Below are 17965 nucleotides of genomic sequence, written 5' to 3'. Positions count from 1 at the left end.
TTTTTTTTTTTTTTTTTTTTTTTTTTTTTTTTTTTTTTTTTTTTTTTTTTTTGCTTAAATCATACATCCAAATGTCGAGTGCGAGAAATTAAGTGTCAATAATTCAATCGACCCATGAAACCATCGGTTACCTGATATTCTTTCTCATAATCTTCCAAGTTCTTAGTCAGCTTTTCAACTGATTTTCTTAGATCAGAAGCTCCTTCTTCAGCCTTTCTAACAGCAGAGGCTCTCTCTTCCACAGAGTTTTTTGAATCTTCTATATTACTAATCATCTAACAAAACCCACATTTAGAAATTAGAATACGTTTATCTAAATAACGAGCCAAAGATGTGAAATTCCATATGAACTAAAGATAACTATATAAGAATTTCAATCAAGTTCAAGAAGCTTGAAGGGACATATAAAATCATGCTTGAGATTGTAAGTCAGAAACCTTTTCAGCATTTTCCTTTTCACCCTTGAGAGTGTCTTCTGTATGCTCCAGTACAGTCGTTTCCCTAATCAGATCATTAGATAGCAGATCTACTTTATTTGTTAAAGTTTTTACTTCACCCCCCATATTGGCTTCCTTTTCTGCAACCAATGTGGTGACTTTTGTCTCCAAATCTTTTATTTCCGACTGCATCCTTACTGAACCGTCATCAATCTCTGAAATCTTTGCCTTCATTTGTTCTACCTGACTAACTGCACTATCCCTAACGTTCTCAGCCTGCACATATTCATAGGCTATGCAAAACCTCTTAAGCCTATCTAAGTCAGCATTTCCATTTGACCATTGCATGTACTGCATTCGTTCTTTCCTCAGCTTCTCTAGAGCAGGCAGTATCTCCTTGTCAAGAAGATTATTGATCTCATCTACCTTATTTTGCTTCTTGTCAAGTGTTTTCAAAGCAGCCTCTTTCTTTGTCTCGTACATTCTTGTCCCTGCAGCTTCTTCAAGCATAGATAAAATTTCCGGCGGTTTCATATTTAAGACTTTGGTGATGCGGCCTTGCATAATCAGAAAGTGTGGATTATTAACATTAAGCTGCACTGAGTGGAAAAGATTTTGAACTTGAACAGGCTGCGCAAGCTTCCCATTGATCAGATACTTGTTCCTCCCTCCAACCACAATCTGTACAATGTGCCAAATTAGCTTCAAACATCAAATTTGATAATTTGACAAAAGAAGAGTCCTTGATTGAGGGATAACCGTGTTTTTTCTCCTTACTTTCTATAAACACAGGAAACTATAGTTGTATGGTGTATAAGTTACTAATATCTAAATTTTCCACACGGCTAAGCTAGCTAATGAGAAATTCCAAAGGAAAAATATGAACAGCAGCATCTGTGCAGCAAATAATCAAGAAATTGTAGACCTCGATCGACAGTCTGTTTACTATCCACTACTAAACTGAGGCAATAGTAACGAAAAAATCAACTAGCGGAAAAAATAAAATTCCATAATATTTAAACAAAAAACATAAAGAACAGCTACAAAGTTACAACACCTGTCTGGTCACTGTAATCTCCTGGTGATCCTCATACCCAAGTGGACTCCGTTTCCTCTCAGAATTATCGAACACAATCGACACAGTTGCCTTGGTAATACCCGCTTGCCCCTGCTTGTACACTAGCTCCTGAAGATTTGAAGCTCGAACTTGCTGCAAATTGGTAATTCCCAGAACAAAGCAAATCGAATCGAGAATATTGGACTTTCCAGAACCGTTAAGCCCAGTAATTGCATTGAAGTGAAGATCGAAACCCGGTACAACAGTCCTCGTCGCGTAGGATTTGAACCCCTCCAGACAGATTTCCTTGATGTGCATCGTTCCCAGATACAGGGAAGGCTACAGCAAGAGGTCACAGAAGCTCAAAACCCAGATTACACTCAAATTCGAAAAACGAAAACGGTGTATTCTGAAAGAACCCCTAACAGAGATTGTTAGAAGGGTTGTTCAAACGCTAGTTAATCGGATTCGGAGGTCGAAACCCTAAAGCTCTGGATTTTCAGAGAGTTGTGGGAGAATTTCGAAGTGAAAAATATCTGAAGTTTGCTCCATCGACCGGGCGAGATATAAAAGAAGAGAACTCTCGAAGGCGGGAAATCGCTCAGTTCTTCATCGTCCCCATTTTTCAAAAAATATAATAATTAAAAAGAAAATAGGAGCTTTTTTATATTTTAAGTATTTTTCATCCGCAATTATTTTCTTAACATAATTTCCCGTTTTTTTTTATTTTAAATCAGACTTATGGGCCGCGGCCTGCATCCATGTTGGATCCATTTGAGGCCCAAATATTTTGGAAGCTTAGTTATTTTCATAGATAATTTACATAAATAACCAGACAAATTTTAAAAAGAAAACGTATAATTTTTATTGAATTTTCCCCAAATAGAAAAACATTAAAAATTGTAATAAGGTCTTGGATCTCTGCATCCATAGATGGTATGGCAGCGTATAATTATACATATTAATTTTTATAAATAGAATTTTCTACTATTACCACGAAAAAAAATACAAATACATCTAAAATTGATATGACTTGTTGAAGATGGTTGAGAGGAGTCGACCTCGGTTGATGATGGATTTATAAGTCAAACCTAATAAGATAGTATTTTGACATTATTGGGATTATTGTGGCTTAGAAATGCATGGTCAGTTTCAAGTGATTCATAGACAAATTAATCCATACAAAGTGAGTGGAGGAAATGGGAATATGATAAGCTGTTTGGAATCTAACTTGGAAAGCACCAGCACAGCCCAATGCACCGACGATTGCAGGGGTAAAGCTTCCCTATCCCCATCTAACATTTACAAGAAGCACAAATGCTTTTCCTTGTTTCTGTTGAAGGAATATTATATATATTGTTTACTTTAAAGAGAATAATAGAGTTAGAGAAGTGTTCAACTCCACAACACTAAATTCAATATTTTAACACGTCCCTTGTAAATTAAAACAAGTTTGAGTCACGTTTATGCATTCAACAAAAACTCCATCATCAAATCAAAACGTAATTTACTTTCCAAACGATTCGAGTTCATAAACCTAAATTATGAATTGCTTGCTTGTCCTAACACTGTTTGGATTCCGAGAAAATTGCTCAGAACAAAATCATAAATCCTATTGCAACAGATCCAAACACGAAATAACAGGAAGAGATTACATCTGAAGCTCTATAGGTATTAAGATTGGAGGATACAGAGATCACAATTCTAATTAATTACAAATCCTTGCTTTCCAGTTCGATGAATCAACATCGAGATCGAGCAAGGAAGAAGAAAGAAAGCAAAAAAGGCCGAAAATCATCAATCAATATGGACATTTTAATCGATCTACAAAGACGAAAAATAAAAAAGAGAGAGAGTTAGAAATTGAAACACCACAGAAACTTCAAGAACTCAAAGCATTTGAACGTTTCTAGCCTTCTCTTGCTTCTCTTTCTCAGAACTTCCACGGCGGACTCTGTTTCCAGGAATCGAACTGTTTCTTCAGTGAAAACTTCATCCCATACGTATCCTTTCATATCATCCTTTCCGAAAAAGATGTCTCCGACGACATCGTATTTCGAAGGACTGCTGCAAGACTTGCCGCCGCCGCCGCCGAATTCGTAGGGAAGGGTATCTCTCGCCATCTGCAACTACTCTTCAATAAACCAGAGTAAATGAAAAAAGTTGTATTTATACAGAGACGTATAAACAAATATTTTATTTATTTATTATTATTTTCTTCGACGACGGAAAATAGTTTAATAAGAATTTATTGCATTTAGATAAGGTTAAAAATTAGTTTTACTTGACAAATTTTTTAATTTGAATATTAATATTTTAATGGCCATTACTTCAAATATTAATTTTTTTTTTTTTTTTACTTTATTTAAATTTTTTTCTTTTATAATTCATATTTTTAATTATATAATATCTGGAGAAAATTTAAGATACAAATTGAAAGGACTCAGCGAGTTCATTACACTCTTGGGGTGGTCTGAGTCTCAGAGAAGCTCGCTGAAACAATCTAATGTATCGATGAGGGGATCTACAAAGCCTGCATTTCCAAACTGGTCTGCCCATTCCCCATGCTTGAAGATGAAGTGGTGCCTTCACCATCATTTTCCGACTTCATTTCTTGAACGGCGGGCGGGTTCACGATCGTCATTGGCACCACAAAGTTATCGGCTAGGCGTCCCTTCATCTCCCTGTGTTCTTGACAAAGCGCGCACCAATGCAGGCAGCAATGTGTCATGCAAGGATCACATGGGGAGTTCTGCAATCAGCAATACTACGATTAGCATACAGCACATGCGAAAATGTAACAATCCAAGTCTACTACTAGCAGGTATTGGTTGTAGCCCGTCACATATCGCTGTCAGCCTCATGAAACTCATCTGCTAGAGAGTGTTATCCACACCCTTATAAGGAATACTTCGTTCTCCTATCCAACCGATGTGGGGTCTCACAACTCACCCCCTTGGAGGCCCAGCATCCTCGCTAACACACCATCTAGTGTCTGGCTCTGATATCATTTGTAATAGCCCAAACCCACTGCTAGCAAATATTGTCCGCTTTAGCCAGCTGCATATTGTCGTCAGCCTCACGATTTTAAAACGTATTTGCCAGGGAGAGGTTTCCACACCCTTATAAGGAATGTTTCGTTCTCCTATCCAACCGATGTGCGATCTCACATAAAGCATATAGTATCCATTAGTCAGAATCTGGTTATTTTCGAGCCTGTAACCACAGATTGTCGAGTTAATAAATAAACACTGAATATTACCTTAAGATGATACTTCTTCTGCAAAGATTGGCGGACGAGTCCAGTGTATATGCCACACATCCACCAGGTAAACAACAATCCCTCACAAATGAGAAAAGAAATGTTTGGATCAATGCAATGGAATGCTGCAGTTGCCGTCGCCAAGGCAATGCCACCTTCAACAAGTATAGCGTGACAAACACATGGCTTTCTCCAGTCCATATCGTCGTCTCTCAAGCTTTCGACATTGCGCCCAAACAAAACACATGGACAGAACAGTCCAGTCCAACCTGTATACGCAAAATAGGCATATGAAACAAGCAACGCCAATAGTAGAGTTGCAGAAGTTTCAATTTTTAACATGTATCAGGTTTCCCATATGTTCTATGCATGCTAGATGAGGAAAGAGAGCAACCGAGGAAGCTAAGGGAACTAGCACTCCTAAGAATTTGTTTTGGTAAGAAACCGAATTGTCGCACCAAAAAATGAGGTGTCCGACACTAACTACAAAAAGGACTTCGGTCCAAAAAAAGCATTTCTTATAAGGGCGTGGAACCTCTCTCTACCAGACGCATTTTAAATCGTGAGACTGACGGAGATACGTTAGCAAAGCGAACAACATCTGTTAGTGGTAGATTTTGGATGTTACAAATGATATCAGAGCCAGACACCGAGCGGTGTGCCGAAGGGGGTGGATTGTGAGATCTTAGATGTTCATTGAGCGGTGTACCGAGCGGTGTGCTTATTACTATAATTCATTGACAAGGTATGTAATTGTAAGTCTTAGATGTTCAGAAACACAAGTCATTATCATAGTGTAAAGCTGTTCACCAAGATCCCACCTGAGAACCATAGATTAAGAAGAATACTATATATATGGAAACTTACAACTTTGTGGATCTTCAGTGCAGCCAAAAATCCCAGTTGTCCAAGGTTCATCCGCTGGAGGCTCGAAGCTTTCGGGTAGCGCCTGTCCACACTCGTTGCATTTTCTTACATCTAACTGAAATTCATCCAGAGAATTGCAATAGTAAAAAGTTACTTGAAAATTATACAAATTTCATACACATAATATATATAGCACAACCCAGAAACCTATAGAATATGGTATCTAAACAGGAATCATAGTACGCATAAAAAGAAGTCAAACAGCTGCAAATCAAGAAAATCAAAGATGTTCCATTGTAATGTAAGACTCTACTGCAGAAGGCAAAGAAGATCTATTCAGGCTTTAGAGACATCACTTAAACAACCTCACCGATATCTAAAAAACGAACGGTTTAACAAGTATGAATGTTGTTAGCACATTATCGACACACAATCAATAGCCACGGAGCGAACATCATCGAATTTTAGCCTTCCTCCATCGTTTATCATTCATCAATCTTATTAAACAGCTGATTTACCCTGCATCTTTTAACGTATCAAAAAACGCCCACAATTCGAACCTATAACCTCAAGAACATTTAAATATGTAGCTTTCTCCTTTGATCATTGCCTCCTGGACTCCTTGAATTTATGATACTCTCTCACCATTAAAATACCAATTCTACATTTTCAATGATATTCTTTAGGGAACTTTTACATCGAAATGCACAACTTCAAGAACAATGAATCTACTCACAATTGGATCTAACAGAAAAAAACTACAAAATCTTAATGTTATAAGAGAAAAAGCTCGAACAACAGAGAGAACTGTCAAAAAGAAGCAGTAGCAAAAGCAATTCCTAGAAATGTAAGGTTTCCCCTCTCAATTAACCTGAGGAACTTCAATGGGCTGGTTAAGCTCCCCCGGCTTGATATCTTCTAAAGGCGCTTGATCTTTCTTCAATTTCACATACCGCGAAGGCGCAGCCCCATCCCCCATCTAAGATCGTGCACAAACAAAAGAAAAACGATAGATCATAAACCCCGTAATTTATTCTGAAAATAGTAAGTAACTTGCATCCAATCCAACATTCTTCCATCCCTTCAAATGCATTGGATCCATAGAACGGGGAAGAAACGTTTTATATTCAAACGTATAAGAATCAAACCTTGGAAACGATTTGGACCCTTCAACCAAACTTTTTCGGGGAGTGTGAAAAATGCGAAGATCAAGGTGAAGAACACCAAACAAAAGAATGTAAAGATTCTTACCGAGCCTGGCAAGAAAATCGACTCGCCCAACGAATCTTCAGCGGAAATGGCCGCTTAATTATCGAAGATCTGATTTCCCCCGAGATTCAGTGACCTTGAAGAGTCAAGTGATCCACAATTTTCCCTTTTGACTTGTAGAAAGAAGTAAGAACGGAAATATAATACCGAAGTAATCAAATTCGATGCGAAATGGGCGGGTACGTGGTAGACATCACTCCCCGAACCGCCCGGATTATGTTTCGCGGAGATTTTTGGAAATTATTCCTTTTTTTTTTTTTAATGGAATCAAATCTGATTTTGGTTTTCGAATAATTGTTGATTATATCAACTCAAAAGGTCAAATCTTTATGTTGATGAATTTTAGCGTGTATCATTGAAAATTTGAATTCTCACTTCACATGTTGTTGAATTTAAAAAATTTGTAATGTTCGAGATAAATCCAATGTCTGACGTCCCATAACTGAATTTCTATACCTCTCAACATCACCACATACAACTTTTAATGTGAAAATGTAATATGATTTACCACTAGATTGACATACTTAGAAATCTATTCCTTCAGAGAGTAATTTATATAGTTTAATGTCTAATATAATATAGACACGTAGAAAGCAGAGCAACGAAGAAATCTCATGAAGGTGTGTGTATGGGCTATTTTGAGAGCTTCTGAAAACCGGTTCTTGGCTATGTAAATTACACAGAGCAGGCAGTAGGGAATGTATTGACAGGATCAAATGAAGATATCGACTTGTTAGGAAGCACCCCAACAAATTACCTAATCTAAGAAAAACTAATATGGTGTCTAATGCAAGCTAATTGTATTACCTATTAACAATAATCAATGTTAATGATCGTAAGGCCAAAGATATTTCAGTCAAAAAAGTGCTAATCTAAGTTGACACGCCGCATCTTACATACAAGGTTTGCTGTTGGGAGATCGAGCTCCTTTCCAGAATCAGATTTGAGAAGATCTTTCAGCTGGTCTCTTGGAGTTGAAAAGCAAGTTAGGAATGTTGCAAGTGCGGGAGGAATCTGCATTGATAGGGCAGAGAGCACGTTAGTCAGATACTCGACATCGACAGACAACTGTTGCGCCCCACGATCGGTAACATATTGTATGCCGCGCAGTTGCTCTGTGTAAAGCGCAGCGGTACCCTCAGCAACCTGAAAACAGAACAGAGATTCACATTAGGTGTGTCATTACAAAGTCACAAAAACAGAGGATGATGATACATTGATACTCTATGTTTTGGTAACTAACGCCGAGATTCGGGATAAAGGCATCGAGTATACATAATGAGGACAAATAAGTTAGACCAGAATTTATAAAAAAGATAACTGGGTTGTTTTCTTTAAATTCTTCAATGTATGAATGTGACTTTGGTACCTTGCACATCCATTCTGCAGCGAAAAATTGAGCCTCGTCATTGTTGGCATTGCTATTAGAGATACCCTCAGCAAGTGGCTCCAGCTGTTGGGGTAAAGTGAGAAGATATTCACCAACACTGGTAACGTAAGACTGGGGGTAGGAACTGAAGATTGGAAGCGGAAAGGCACTAGGTTCCTCAACCGAAGACCATATTGCCAAACGAGACACATCGCTTAGGCGTTGTCGAACTTTGGATATTAGAACATCATATACAAGTTCATTAACCTTGTCCGCAAATGCTGCAACTCTCTGAGATGCGAGTGGAAGAGCATGGAAACGTGGATCTTTTGACTGCATGACAATGAAAGAAACTACTCAGATGCTAAAACAAAGAGAGAAAGATCAATTGAGCCCAAAATTCTACGGGTCCACCAGGGAAAGCAGGGAACAAGGCATCTCATATAGATAAAAGTAACGAGTAGAAAGAGAGGTACAAAAATTGATTAACCTGATCTAAGAGGTTGAAGAGCTTTTTTGCCTTCTCGGGAAACTCAACAAGCCGAACAACTGCCATGTCCAAGACAGCCCTGCCAACCATAGTCACTTCCCTATTGCTGTGATCACTGACTATGTGAGACTGATTTTGGTCCAAACTCGAACCGAAGACCGAAACAGATAAGGTTGTGCTCAGTCTTGCAAGAGTAGCTCTCAAAGAAGCTTCAAATACAGAAGACCTGCTAGTCAAACAATCAGCCACAGTAAGTATCTGTAGGGTCCCCTGGACGATGGACCACTCTTCCTCGTTTGACATCAAGTCAACTTTGCGTGTTCCATCCTTCTTTTCCTGGGCGGTTTCCTTCTTTAACCCAACACCATCACTACCCTGATCTATTCCACAGACAACTCTCAGGGATTTTAGAGTTTCCTGGAGTGAAGAAATATACTGTAACATCACATCATCAAGAGCCAAAAGTATTTCATCAGCTTCAGAACCACCCGTAAAGCTAATGCACCTCTCAACAGCTTCTTCAAGAAACAAAATAACTTGTGGGATAGACTCCTCCATTCTGCGTACTGTTTCACTAAGCTCAATCCCTTGGGCTCCCACACCACGAGTGACAGCTCCTCTAAGATCTACCTCTGCAATTTCAGATGAAAGGATAGCACGCTCCATTTGTCCGTACCTAGGAACAAGGAGAATATAAATTGTTGGACGCATTGCAAGAACATAATACTCCCATTGAATACAGAAAAAAAAGAAAAAAAAAACAAAAGTGGATACATTTCTAAAACAACAAGATTGTCACCATCTATGATTTATTACCTTTGTTTAAACGCTTCGAAAGGAAAATATACAGCCTTCAGCGTGTTTGTTAAAATATTCAGATCTGATTCTGAGAAAAGATGTTGAATATTCCTAGCAAAGGTTCCGGTCATATTATGTAGATCAATAAGTGCATGTAGATGCTTTGTTTGAATCTTGACACCCTTTGGCATATCTCCAGATAAAACATCTAATATTCCTGAAACAACAAACGGATATACTTGGGGAAAACCATAAAACTAAAATATACGGTTCATAGATTACCCCCGGCTACGCCTACACTTATCATAAACAATATGATGAAGTACTTAAGGGTAGAAAGTATAAAATTGATTTGAGATGTTCACTTCTACCTTTCCCCAATGTTCCAGGAACAATATCTGCAGTTGCAAGATTGATGCGGGAAATAAAACTTGACCCCACAACTGCCATTATCTCAATCAAAAGCTTTGGGACAAGGTTTTTGTAATCGTCGGAAAATGCAATCATACACCTGCAGATGACAAATTCACGCTTTAACAAATAACAAATAAAAGAAGGACGCCTGACCACAAGAATGCTGAAAATTTAGTGGCAAATCTCACAAAAGAAAAAATAATAATAATAAATAAAGGTATTAGTTTCATCAATTATTCAAATTTGATGTCCAATATGATGAAGTTAAATTTTAGGGTTAAATTTAACAGAAGTCAAAATACAAAACTAATATCATCACAGAACACATAAGTTATCTACCATGCATTCTTCGGAATAAACAGGACATAAAAGCATTAGAACATAAACACTACCATTTCCATTCTTGTTCGAGATAAAGTAGCAATTCATCATAGAAACTTGGCAACCAACTGGTGAATGAAACTGATGGAAAACTTGATTGCAAATCATTATTAGTTGTCGGTCTTTCAAATTCACTCTTTTCATTAGCAAGTTTATGTGCTCGTTGCTTTGAGTCAAAATCTTCCCAAAGTTGCTTCATAGGCTTCAAGTGAACTTTCGTATAGTTCTGCTCTAGAGATTTGAATCTTCCAATTCGAAGCAGAATTCCCCTCAAATCTTGAGCAACATCAACCTGTACCGTATATGGAATGCTTGTAAATCATAAAAAACCATATATTCGAATACAAGCCTTTGCAAAAGATATGTACCTTTCTATTTGTTAGTGCATCTGTTAAACGAGGTTGAACCATAGAATCAAGCCTGTCCTCTAAGACCTCAAGCTGCTTCCTCACATTAGCAAACTCAGCAACCTAATAGAACATCAAGTGAGTTTACCTTCCAGTTAGCAAACATGTGAAGGAAAAAGCACCATGGAGAATTTTACCTCCCCAACAGCAGACAAGCAATGTCTCATGTTGGCCAATGTATCAGCAGCTCGAGGAAGATCACCACTGGCAAAGACATCTTCCACCGTTGAACTTAATTGAGCCAACCCAGCAGCATCCTAGTGAATGCAATTAAGAAAAATACAAATACATGCATATGTTATCTAAACGTTGGTTTGTGTAAGCACTTACATGAGAACATGCATACTTCATCTAACAGTCTCTACCTGTAATGTCTCAAAGGCAGCTTCCATCCTCTGCTTGACGGTATCAACTCTTGCAAGGGCAGCAATAGATTCTGCGGAGGATCCCTCTGCCTGCAGAAGATATATTGCTTGAAACACTGAGATTTTTTTTTTTTTTTTTAAGTAATAACTGTAACAACCCAAAAATACATAAACAAATAAAGAGAAATTTAAAAAATAGGGAAAAATCCTTCAATCATGAGCATTCTTTCACCAGTGGACGAACTTGGCATCGAAAAGTTCTATCTAAACAAGGTCCGTTTCAAATTTAAAAAATATAACATGTGTAGCATCCTCTTCGTATTAACATTCCCTATACGACAAAATGTTGATACTACAATTGTTTGAGCATTATATTCACATCAAAATGAAGTACAATCCAAATTCACAAGCTCGCAGACAACCACTTGACCAACTAGAAGATCAAGTCCCAAGACTATAAGCATAAGATTACCAGTAATACAAATGACAGGAGTTGAAACTTTCCATAACCTCCATGGTCTATGCATTGAGTTTCTACCACAAGTCCTTTCCTCCTTTAATTTTTCTCTTCGTATTTTTGGTGCAACCTAGTGAATTTACTATAGATAAACACATAATCATAAAATGCTGAAGAAACTACAGAACAGAGCAGCCTCAAATCTAGCATAAATAATCCAACCAAACTTCCTCGAAAATCCATATAAGAATTGTAAAAGAGAAAGGCAACTGAATTGGAAGGGATACAATTTGGTGTCACCTTCTTAAGCTTCTGGAGGATCCCAGAGACAGCAGATCGGATAGAAACAGCGTCGTCACGCAAGCGGATAACATCGCGAGTAGCACGAGGAACGCGAAGAAGAGCACTGGCACTGAGCTCCTCGAGTGAGGCAGCGATCTCCTCGGACACCATTTGAAGTTTCATCTCCAAATCGACGAGGTGTTTGTCCAAAGACTCGTGTGGATGGCGAGTCTGGCAAGCCGAGTTGATCCATTTCTTCGGGTCGAAACTCTCACTGGAAAACGGACCTAAATCCAGATTCATGGCTACTCAGACGTCTTCCCGATTCAAAGATTCATGGAATTGGCAGCTGATTCGGGATCGGAAGAAGGAGCCCAAAATCACAGACACCTCCTAAAACCAACCTTCAAAATTGAGCCAACTCCTCTTCCCTTACACACCGATGTAAGACTAAGACTCAAATAATCAATAAAATGTTTAATATTAAAAATAATAAAAAATTCCTTCAAACTTGGGCCAGAAATTTGGGCCCTTTTTGGGGAAAATTCAAAATTTGGGCCTTCTAATTATACATACGTGGCCCAAACTCAAACACTTGTGTCGGGCTCGTTCAATAAGTTATAAATTAAAAATAATTATTTTTAATTTTTAATTTTTAATTTTTAATTACATTTCACCACATTGCTTTTATTATTATTTGTTAAAATCACGTTTGAAAATTTCATTAAGAGTGAATTTTGGCCTACCCACTAACTTAAACCTCTTTTCTTAATATATATATATAAAATAATTCAAATTTAAAGACACGTGTGTTTGATTACCTATTTTTAAGTGATTTTAATTGCAACTTGTTTAGCTGCAATAAGTGTTTTACAAATATTAAATTACCATAAAATAGAATAGGAAAAAAGTTTTAAACTTGAGGACAATTTTGTAATTTCACTTTTTTTTTTTATTTTTCATGTGATTTTTCTTTTAAACAATCACTTTTGATTATCGTTGATTTTTTAATTATTCTTTTATTGTTACAAGAGTGAACATGAATTGGGCTGGATAATTTTTTTTTTTACTATGACCGCGCCCAACAATCTAAATAAAATTTACAATTCAACTCAACTCAACACGGTTGTTGTGTTGTTTTTTTAATTATTTTAAAAGATAATAATAAATATCTATAATATTAAATTAATAACTAAAATTTTATAAATCTCAAATATCAGACATTTATAAATTAATGTGTATCACTAACATTGATATACATTAGTTTGTAATGATAAATATTCTTAATTTTTACAATAATTTAAAAGTATGGCAGTGTAGGATTGGGTTGTACCATATTATCGAATTGGTCTAGCTAACTCGACTAAAAAAATTGAACCCAACTCAACTCAACCGAAAATACAACTCGACTCAACTTTTAAAGTTTAAGCGATATAATCCAAGTTGATTAGATTCTGAGATCACTTGAACGTTCATCCATATTGTCAAACGCTCTCGTGAGTCCACCAAAAAATTAATTCAAACATGAACAAATTATTTTAATAATATATACTAAAGTTTTGAAATTAAACATAAACATTTTAATTTTTTTAAAAAATGAAAGTTTCTAAGCACACAAAAAGGTAAAAGTAAAACCGACCTTCCCAACCAACCAAACTCTTTTGACTTATACTCCAACTTCACTCTCCAATTTATATATATTTTTTAATTAAAAAATTAATAACTATATGTACTTCTTCACGTGCATTTATTAAATTCTACTATTTTATATTTAACTCCTTAAATTATTTAATTTAATGAAGTGGAAAATTAGGCTGCTTTCGGCCACGCGGCATATTGAGAACATGCCTAACTATCCTCTTTATATAATTATTAAAATATATATAATTTTTAAATCCACATATTCTTATATTATGTACTCAAAATATACCAAACTTCATATATATATTTTTGGTAAATTTTAGTTAATTAATTTTGCAAATTGTTTTTTATTATTACTAAAAATGCATACCACCAATATCAATTTAAAGGACCAAATTAAAATAAAATAAAATCATAAGGGCTTAACACTAAATTTAAATGGGGTCAAATTGAAAGAGAATAAATTAATAAGGACCAAATTGAAAAAAGAAACAAAAAATTAGGTAAATTAGGTGGAATGTGGTTGGTTGCCCTAATTAGATTTCTTAAAGATGAAGGGTTATAAGGCAAAGTTTGGGGGATTTTTATTTTATTTTATTTTATTTTTTATTACATGGGTCAAGTACACCAAATGCCACCCGATTTGGACAAACAATTGGACATTTATTCCATTTGTAGCTTCTAATTTTAAACTAAATAAATATTATAATATTAATCTCTCTATTTATGGCTAAAATTAGGGATTTAAACACAAACTCAAAAGGACAAAATTGTCCATGTAACTAAAAAAACACGTTATTTGTCTCTTCCGACAAGTATATCAAATATTTTCTAATGTTTTTGAAATCTTAATACCATTTTTGTATATATCAATCAACATCAACATATATATATATATATCCTTTGATTGCATATATATTTTTATAGGGACCAAAAATAACAACATATTGGTCCTATGATTCGCCTTTTCATGCCTCCAAAAGCCATTTTTCCGTCATTTATAAAGATGTACGTAACAATTTTTCTTTTTAGAGATTTTTCATTAATAACAATGTTATAATTAAACCTTCGATCTTAAAAAAAAAGATTAAATTTATTTTTATTTCGCTCGATCACTATTTTAAAATTTTGAGATTTATTTAATATGATTAAAATATTTTAAAATTATTATTTGTGTCAATGCACCAAAAAAGAGTGTAATAAATAAATAAGAATTTAATGAAGTTTTGTTGGTGGGAGTATATAAAATCGAAATTAAATTCGACCCCAAAATTCAAACGTTATTAACTAAATTCAATTTCTATACGTTTCCTTTTAACCAAAAATTAAGAGCTCAATTATTTACTCTGACACGTCAGCAAGTATTGAATAAATAATGGATATGGAATAAATGAAATATAAAAATTAATTTCATAAATCCTCATTACTATTTTTCTTATATTATTTTCTAAAAATTCATGGATTAAAAAGAAATCACAAATAATCAATCTAAATCGTATATAAACATCACGATCTAACGATAGAGATACATTTGAGCCGACTATTACTTATTTTGCCCAGTTACAATCATGGATACGAACATCACAATCCAATGTTGGAGGTACGTTTAAATAGACAATTATACTTTATATTAAAACATTAATAGTTTGTATAGGTCGGAAAATTAAATAATTATCAATCATTAAACCGAAACTAAATAATTAATTAAAATTTAGAAAATTAAAATGCTTATTATGTTAACCCAACGTTTGATTGGGTCCGTTGATGGACTGATTAGTCATTTAACAAATATTTAAATTAAAAAAAAAAAAAATTGTTCGTGTCTGACCTGTCAAGGTGTCAGCCTTGTCATTTATGCCCGAGAGGATGAATGTCAGGGTCAATTTCCCGCCTTTTTTTTTAATTTTTTATATTTATTATTTTAATGGTGGTTTTTTTAATTTTAAAATTAAATTATAATTGGAAAAAATATTTATTAATGATTTGTAAGGTGAGCAATTAAAGAGAAATTTTCTGAATTATTTAATGTGACGAAAGGAAACCCATTAGTCCACTCTTTAGGCCATTCATAAATCATCAATAAAGTTCCCCAAATCTGTGGGGGACTTTTAGCTCCCATGGTTTTCAAATCTATAAAAAAATTAAAAAAATATATATATATATATATAATAATATTCGATTATTTCTTCTCGAACATTTGCTCTATAGTCATATTTGACAGTTAAAGCGTTAAGACTGGATTCACATGTTTTCATTTTTTTTATGTTAAAATCAATTTAAATATAGCTCAATTGTAAAAATAATAATTATCATTATAAAAATCGATAATTCATAAAATAATTTCAAAATAAACTATTTACGGGTAGAAGATGGAATAAATTAAATAATTTTCATAACAAAATAAAAATAAAAATTAAAAAAAACCAGTACAAGGATTTTCCGTTTCAAATTTGTAGAAAGAGTAAACTTTAAGCTTTTTCGTTATATTCTTTTCTTAGCAAAGAAAAAAAAAAGCGAGAAATTGAGACAAAGAAAATGCACCGTAACACGAATATTTCAAAGATACATTGCTTTATTTTTTAAAAGTACATTTTAGAGTAGGCTTTACACGTAATTAGTTCGTAGATTATAATCATTAAAAAAATTAAATTTAAAAATTAAATAACAATAATAAATTTTTACTAAATTTATTTTTGACAATAATAAATTCCATGTTTGAATTTCGTACATGGCGTATCTACAGCCAATCAAATAACATATTACGTAATGTCCAAGGTCTCAAATGTCAAAACTATATACGTTACAAAATAATTTTCACATACAATAATTTAATTAATTCGTAAATTAGATCGGTATCAATTACAAAATGATAAAAATCTAACCTATATTTAATTATAAATTTACCCATCTTTTCAAATATGTCATTTAAATTACATTATTTTACGTGTAGTAAACTCAATTCAATAATTATTTAAGAATATTATCGTAGAAGTAAGGCTCCAAGAGATTACACGAAAAAATAATATAAATAATATAAATGAGAGGGCACACCTAGAAAGGCAAAAGGCAAAGGGAGTTTCCATGATTCTTCCTTAACAAATTAAATATTAATATATAATAAAAATGTATTCTCGGCATCCTTGACTAAGTAAATTTCATACCATTGTCGCTCTATAATTGGAACCAAAACCAAAGTTCAATGGGTCCCACTAAATCTCACTTTTTATTTTATTTAATCACAATTAATTCAATTACTCTATATATATATTTTTAATTCTATTTACTTAATTACCTTCTTATTATTTCCATATTTAATTCCAAATACTTAATTATTGCAAAAAAAAAAAAAAAAAAAAATTAGAGTGGGAAAATGAAAAGTTAATTACTATATTTATTTATTTATTTTTGGATATTTGAAAAATAGCTGGAGTTGTAAGTTTCCAAGGTATTTCCCTTTAGAACTCTATTTTTGACTAAGAAAAAGTTATTATTCTACAAAGACTTATTCTAATGGTATTTAATTCTCATGCTTACTTTTTAGTTTGAATTTAAATCAAACCTATATCATGCTGGGACGTTGAGATACACCCCTAAAAAAAAAGAGTAAATTTAAGATTTATGTTATCTTTTTTTACATTCTCATAAAAACACGTTAACAGTACTGACCGACTCGAAACAATTAATGCTAATATAAACGTAGCTTAGTGAATAAGAAATAAAGTGTCACGTTAAGGGTCAATGACTTGATCTCCACGTTACTATCGTTGAAATTAAAAAATAAAGTATTGAAAATAATTGATAAATATTGATGGTAAAAAAATGACGTAATATTTAAAATTATATATATATATATAGAAGGATTTTAAAAATCTATTTGTCACTCATTAGTTATTAGCAGAAATAATGAAATCCGTGTTGTTAGGACAAAGTGTGTACCTAATCTAACATTGTAACCAATAAAAAACAAAATACAAAAAACGTGAAGGCGAATAAAAAAATGAAATGGCACGTGGTCCCAGCATTGGCCACGTCATAACATGATGTCAGCTACAACTGGATTAGACGAATCCCAGAGAGCCACGTGGAGAACAGTGGCGGTCACCGACGACCTGCCACTTGTAACCGAAAGCGACGACACGTTCGCACACGTCCAACAATGACGTGGAGGGCCCCACAAAACGACAACGTGGCCCCGTCAGCTTCGACACGACCACACGTGTCGTCACGCGCTTTATGCGCAATAGCTGTAAGCCACGTATTGTTGTATCTTACGGCTTCCCCACCCCTGGGCCCCACGCGAGGTGACTTTTGACATTTTTTCCTCCCTTATTATTATTATTATAATGAATAATAAATAATAATAATAATACCAAATAAAAACCTCGCCAGTTTCTAGTTTTTTCCGTTATTTTATTTTATTTATAAGGACGGAATTGAGACGTAAAAACAGCCAAATTCACGTATTTAAA

The 17965-nt window shown here is 34.4% G+C and overlaps 3 protein-coding genes across 5 annotated transcripts in view; all 3 read right to left on the bottom strand.

The window, feature by feature from the left end:
* Positions 1-2107, bottom strand: part of LOC111430862 (structural maintenance of chromosomes protein 2-1) — a 10635-nt gene extending 8528 nt beyond the window's left edge. The window contains exons 1-3 of the mRNA XM_023067319.1: positions 1495-2107; positions 438-1118; positions 132-275 (exon numbers count right to left, since the gene is read on the bottom strand). Coding sequence (XP_022923087.1) covers positions 132-275; positions 438-1118; positions 1495-1812 — 1143 coding nt within the window. The 5' untranslated portion in view covers positions 1813-2107. The remainder of the gene's footprint in view (positions 1-131; positions 276-437; positions 1119-1494) is intronic.
* A 1757-nt stretch (positions 2108-3864) lies between these two features.
* Positions 3865-7102, bottom strand: LOC111430868 (cell number regulator 6-like). 2 transcript variants are annotated; one of them, XM_023067330.1, is made up of 5 exons: positions 6772-7102; positions 6495-6602; positions 5624-5738; positions 4757-5025; positions 3865-4246 (listed from the first exon to the last, which is right to left on the bottom strand). In XM_023067330.1, exons 2-5 carry the CDS (start codon positions 6600-6602, stop codon positions 4019-4021), a joined length of 720 nt encoding a protein of 239 aa, XP_022923098.1. In that variant the 5' UTR covers positions 6772-7102; the 3' UTR covers positions 3865-4018. The 2 variants fall into 2 exon arrangements, with proteins under 2 accessions (XP_022923098.1, XP_022923097.1); XM_023067329.1 differs by having other exon boundaries at positions 6875-7100.
* A 332-nt stretch (positions 7103-7434) lies between these two features.
* Positions 7435-12311, bottom strand: LOC111430864 (conserved oligomeric Golgi complex subunit 7-like). 2 transcript variants are annotated; one of them, XR_002708391.1, is made up of 11 exons: positions 11874-12311; positions 11117-11206; positions 10889-11008; positions 10713-10814; positions 10356-10636; positions 9921-10060; positions 9568-9766; positions 8752-9427; positions 8262-8594; positions 7606-8038; positions 7435-7553 (listed from the first exon to the last, which is right to left on the bottom strand). XR_002708391.1 is itself a non-coding variant. In XM_023067321.1 (10 exons), exons 1-10 carry the CDS (start codon positions 12156-12158, stop codon positions 7760-7762), a joined length of 2505 nt encoding a protein of 834 aa, XP_022923089.1. In that variant the 5' UTR covers positions 12159-12311; the 3' UTR covers positions 7555-7759. The 2 variants fall into 2 exon arrangements, 1 of the variants encoding a protein (XP_022923089.1); XM_023067321.1 differs by lacking the exon at positions 7435-7553 and having other exon boundaries at positions 7555-8038.
* Positions 12312-17965: the final 5654 nt, after the last annotated feature.

The sequence above is a fragment of the Cucurbita moschata genome, unplaced genomic scaffold (genome assembly GCF_002738365.1).
Source record: "Cucurbita moschata cultivar Rifu unplaced genomic scaffold, Cmos_1.0 Cmo_Scf00034, whole genome shotgun sequence".
Taxonomy (NCBI): Eukaryota; Viridiplantae; Streptophyta; class Magnoliopsida; order Cucurbitales; family Cucurbitaceae; genus Cucurbita; species Cucurbita moschata.
The sequence above is the reverse complement of the archived record's forward strand: the minus strand, read 5'-3'. Positions and strand labels throughout refer to the sequence as shown.

Bases quoted from the DNA above. Each gene is read 5' to 3' on its own strand.
- LOC111430868 (XM_023067330.1), bottom strand. From the start codon at position 6,602: ATGGGGGATGGGGCTGCGCCTTCGCGGTATGTGAAATTGAAGAAAGAT. The intron at 5,739-6,494 runs GTTAATTGAGAG...GATGAATTTCAG, and splicing joins AGCCCATTGAAGTTCCTCAG to TTAGATGTAAGAAAATGCAA. The intron at 5,026-5,623 runs GTAAGTTTCCAT...TTGCGTATACAG, and splicing joins CACTGAAGATCCACAAAGTT to GTTGGACTGGACTGTTCTGT.
- LOC111430864 (XM_023067321.1), bottom strand. From the start codon at position 12,158: ATGAATCTGGATTTAGGTCCGTTTTCCAGTGAGAGTTTCGACCCGAAG. The intron at 8,595-8,751 runs GTTAATCAATTT...ATTGTCATGCAG, and splicing joins TCTTCAACCTCTTAGATCAG to TCAAAAGATCCACGTTTCCA. The intron at 8,039-8,261 runs GTACCAAAGTCA...TTCTGTTTTCAG, and splicing joins CTGCAGAATGGATGTGCAAG to GTTGCTGAGGGTACCGCTGC.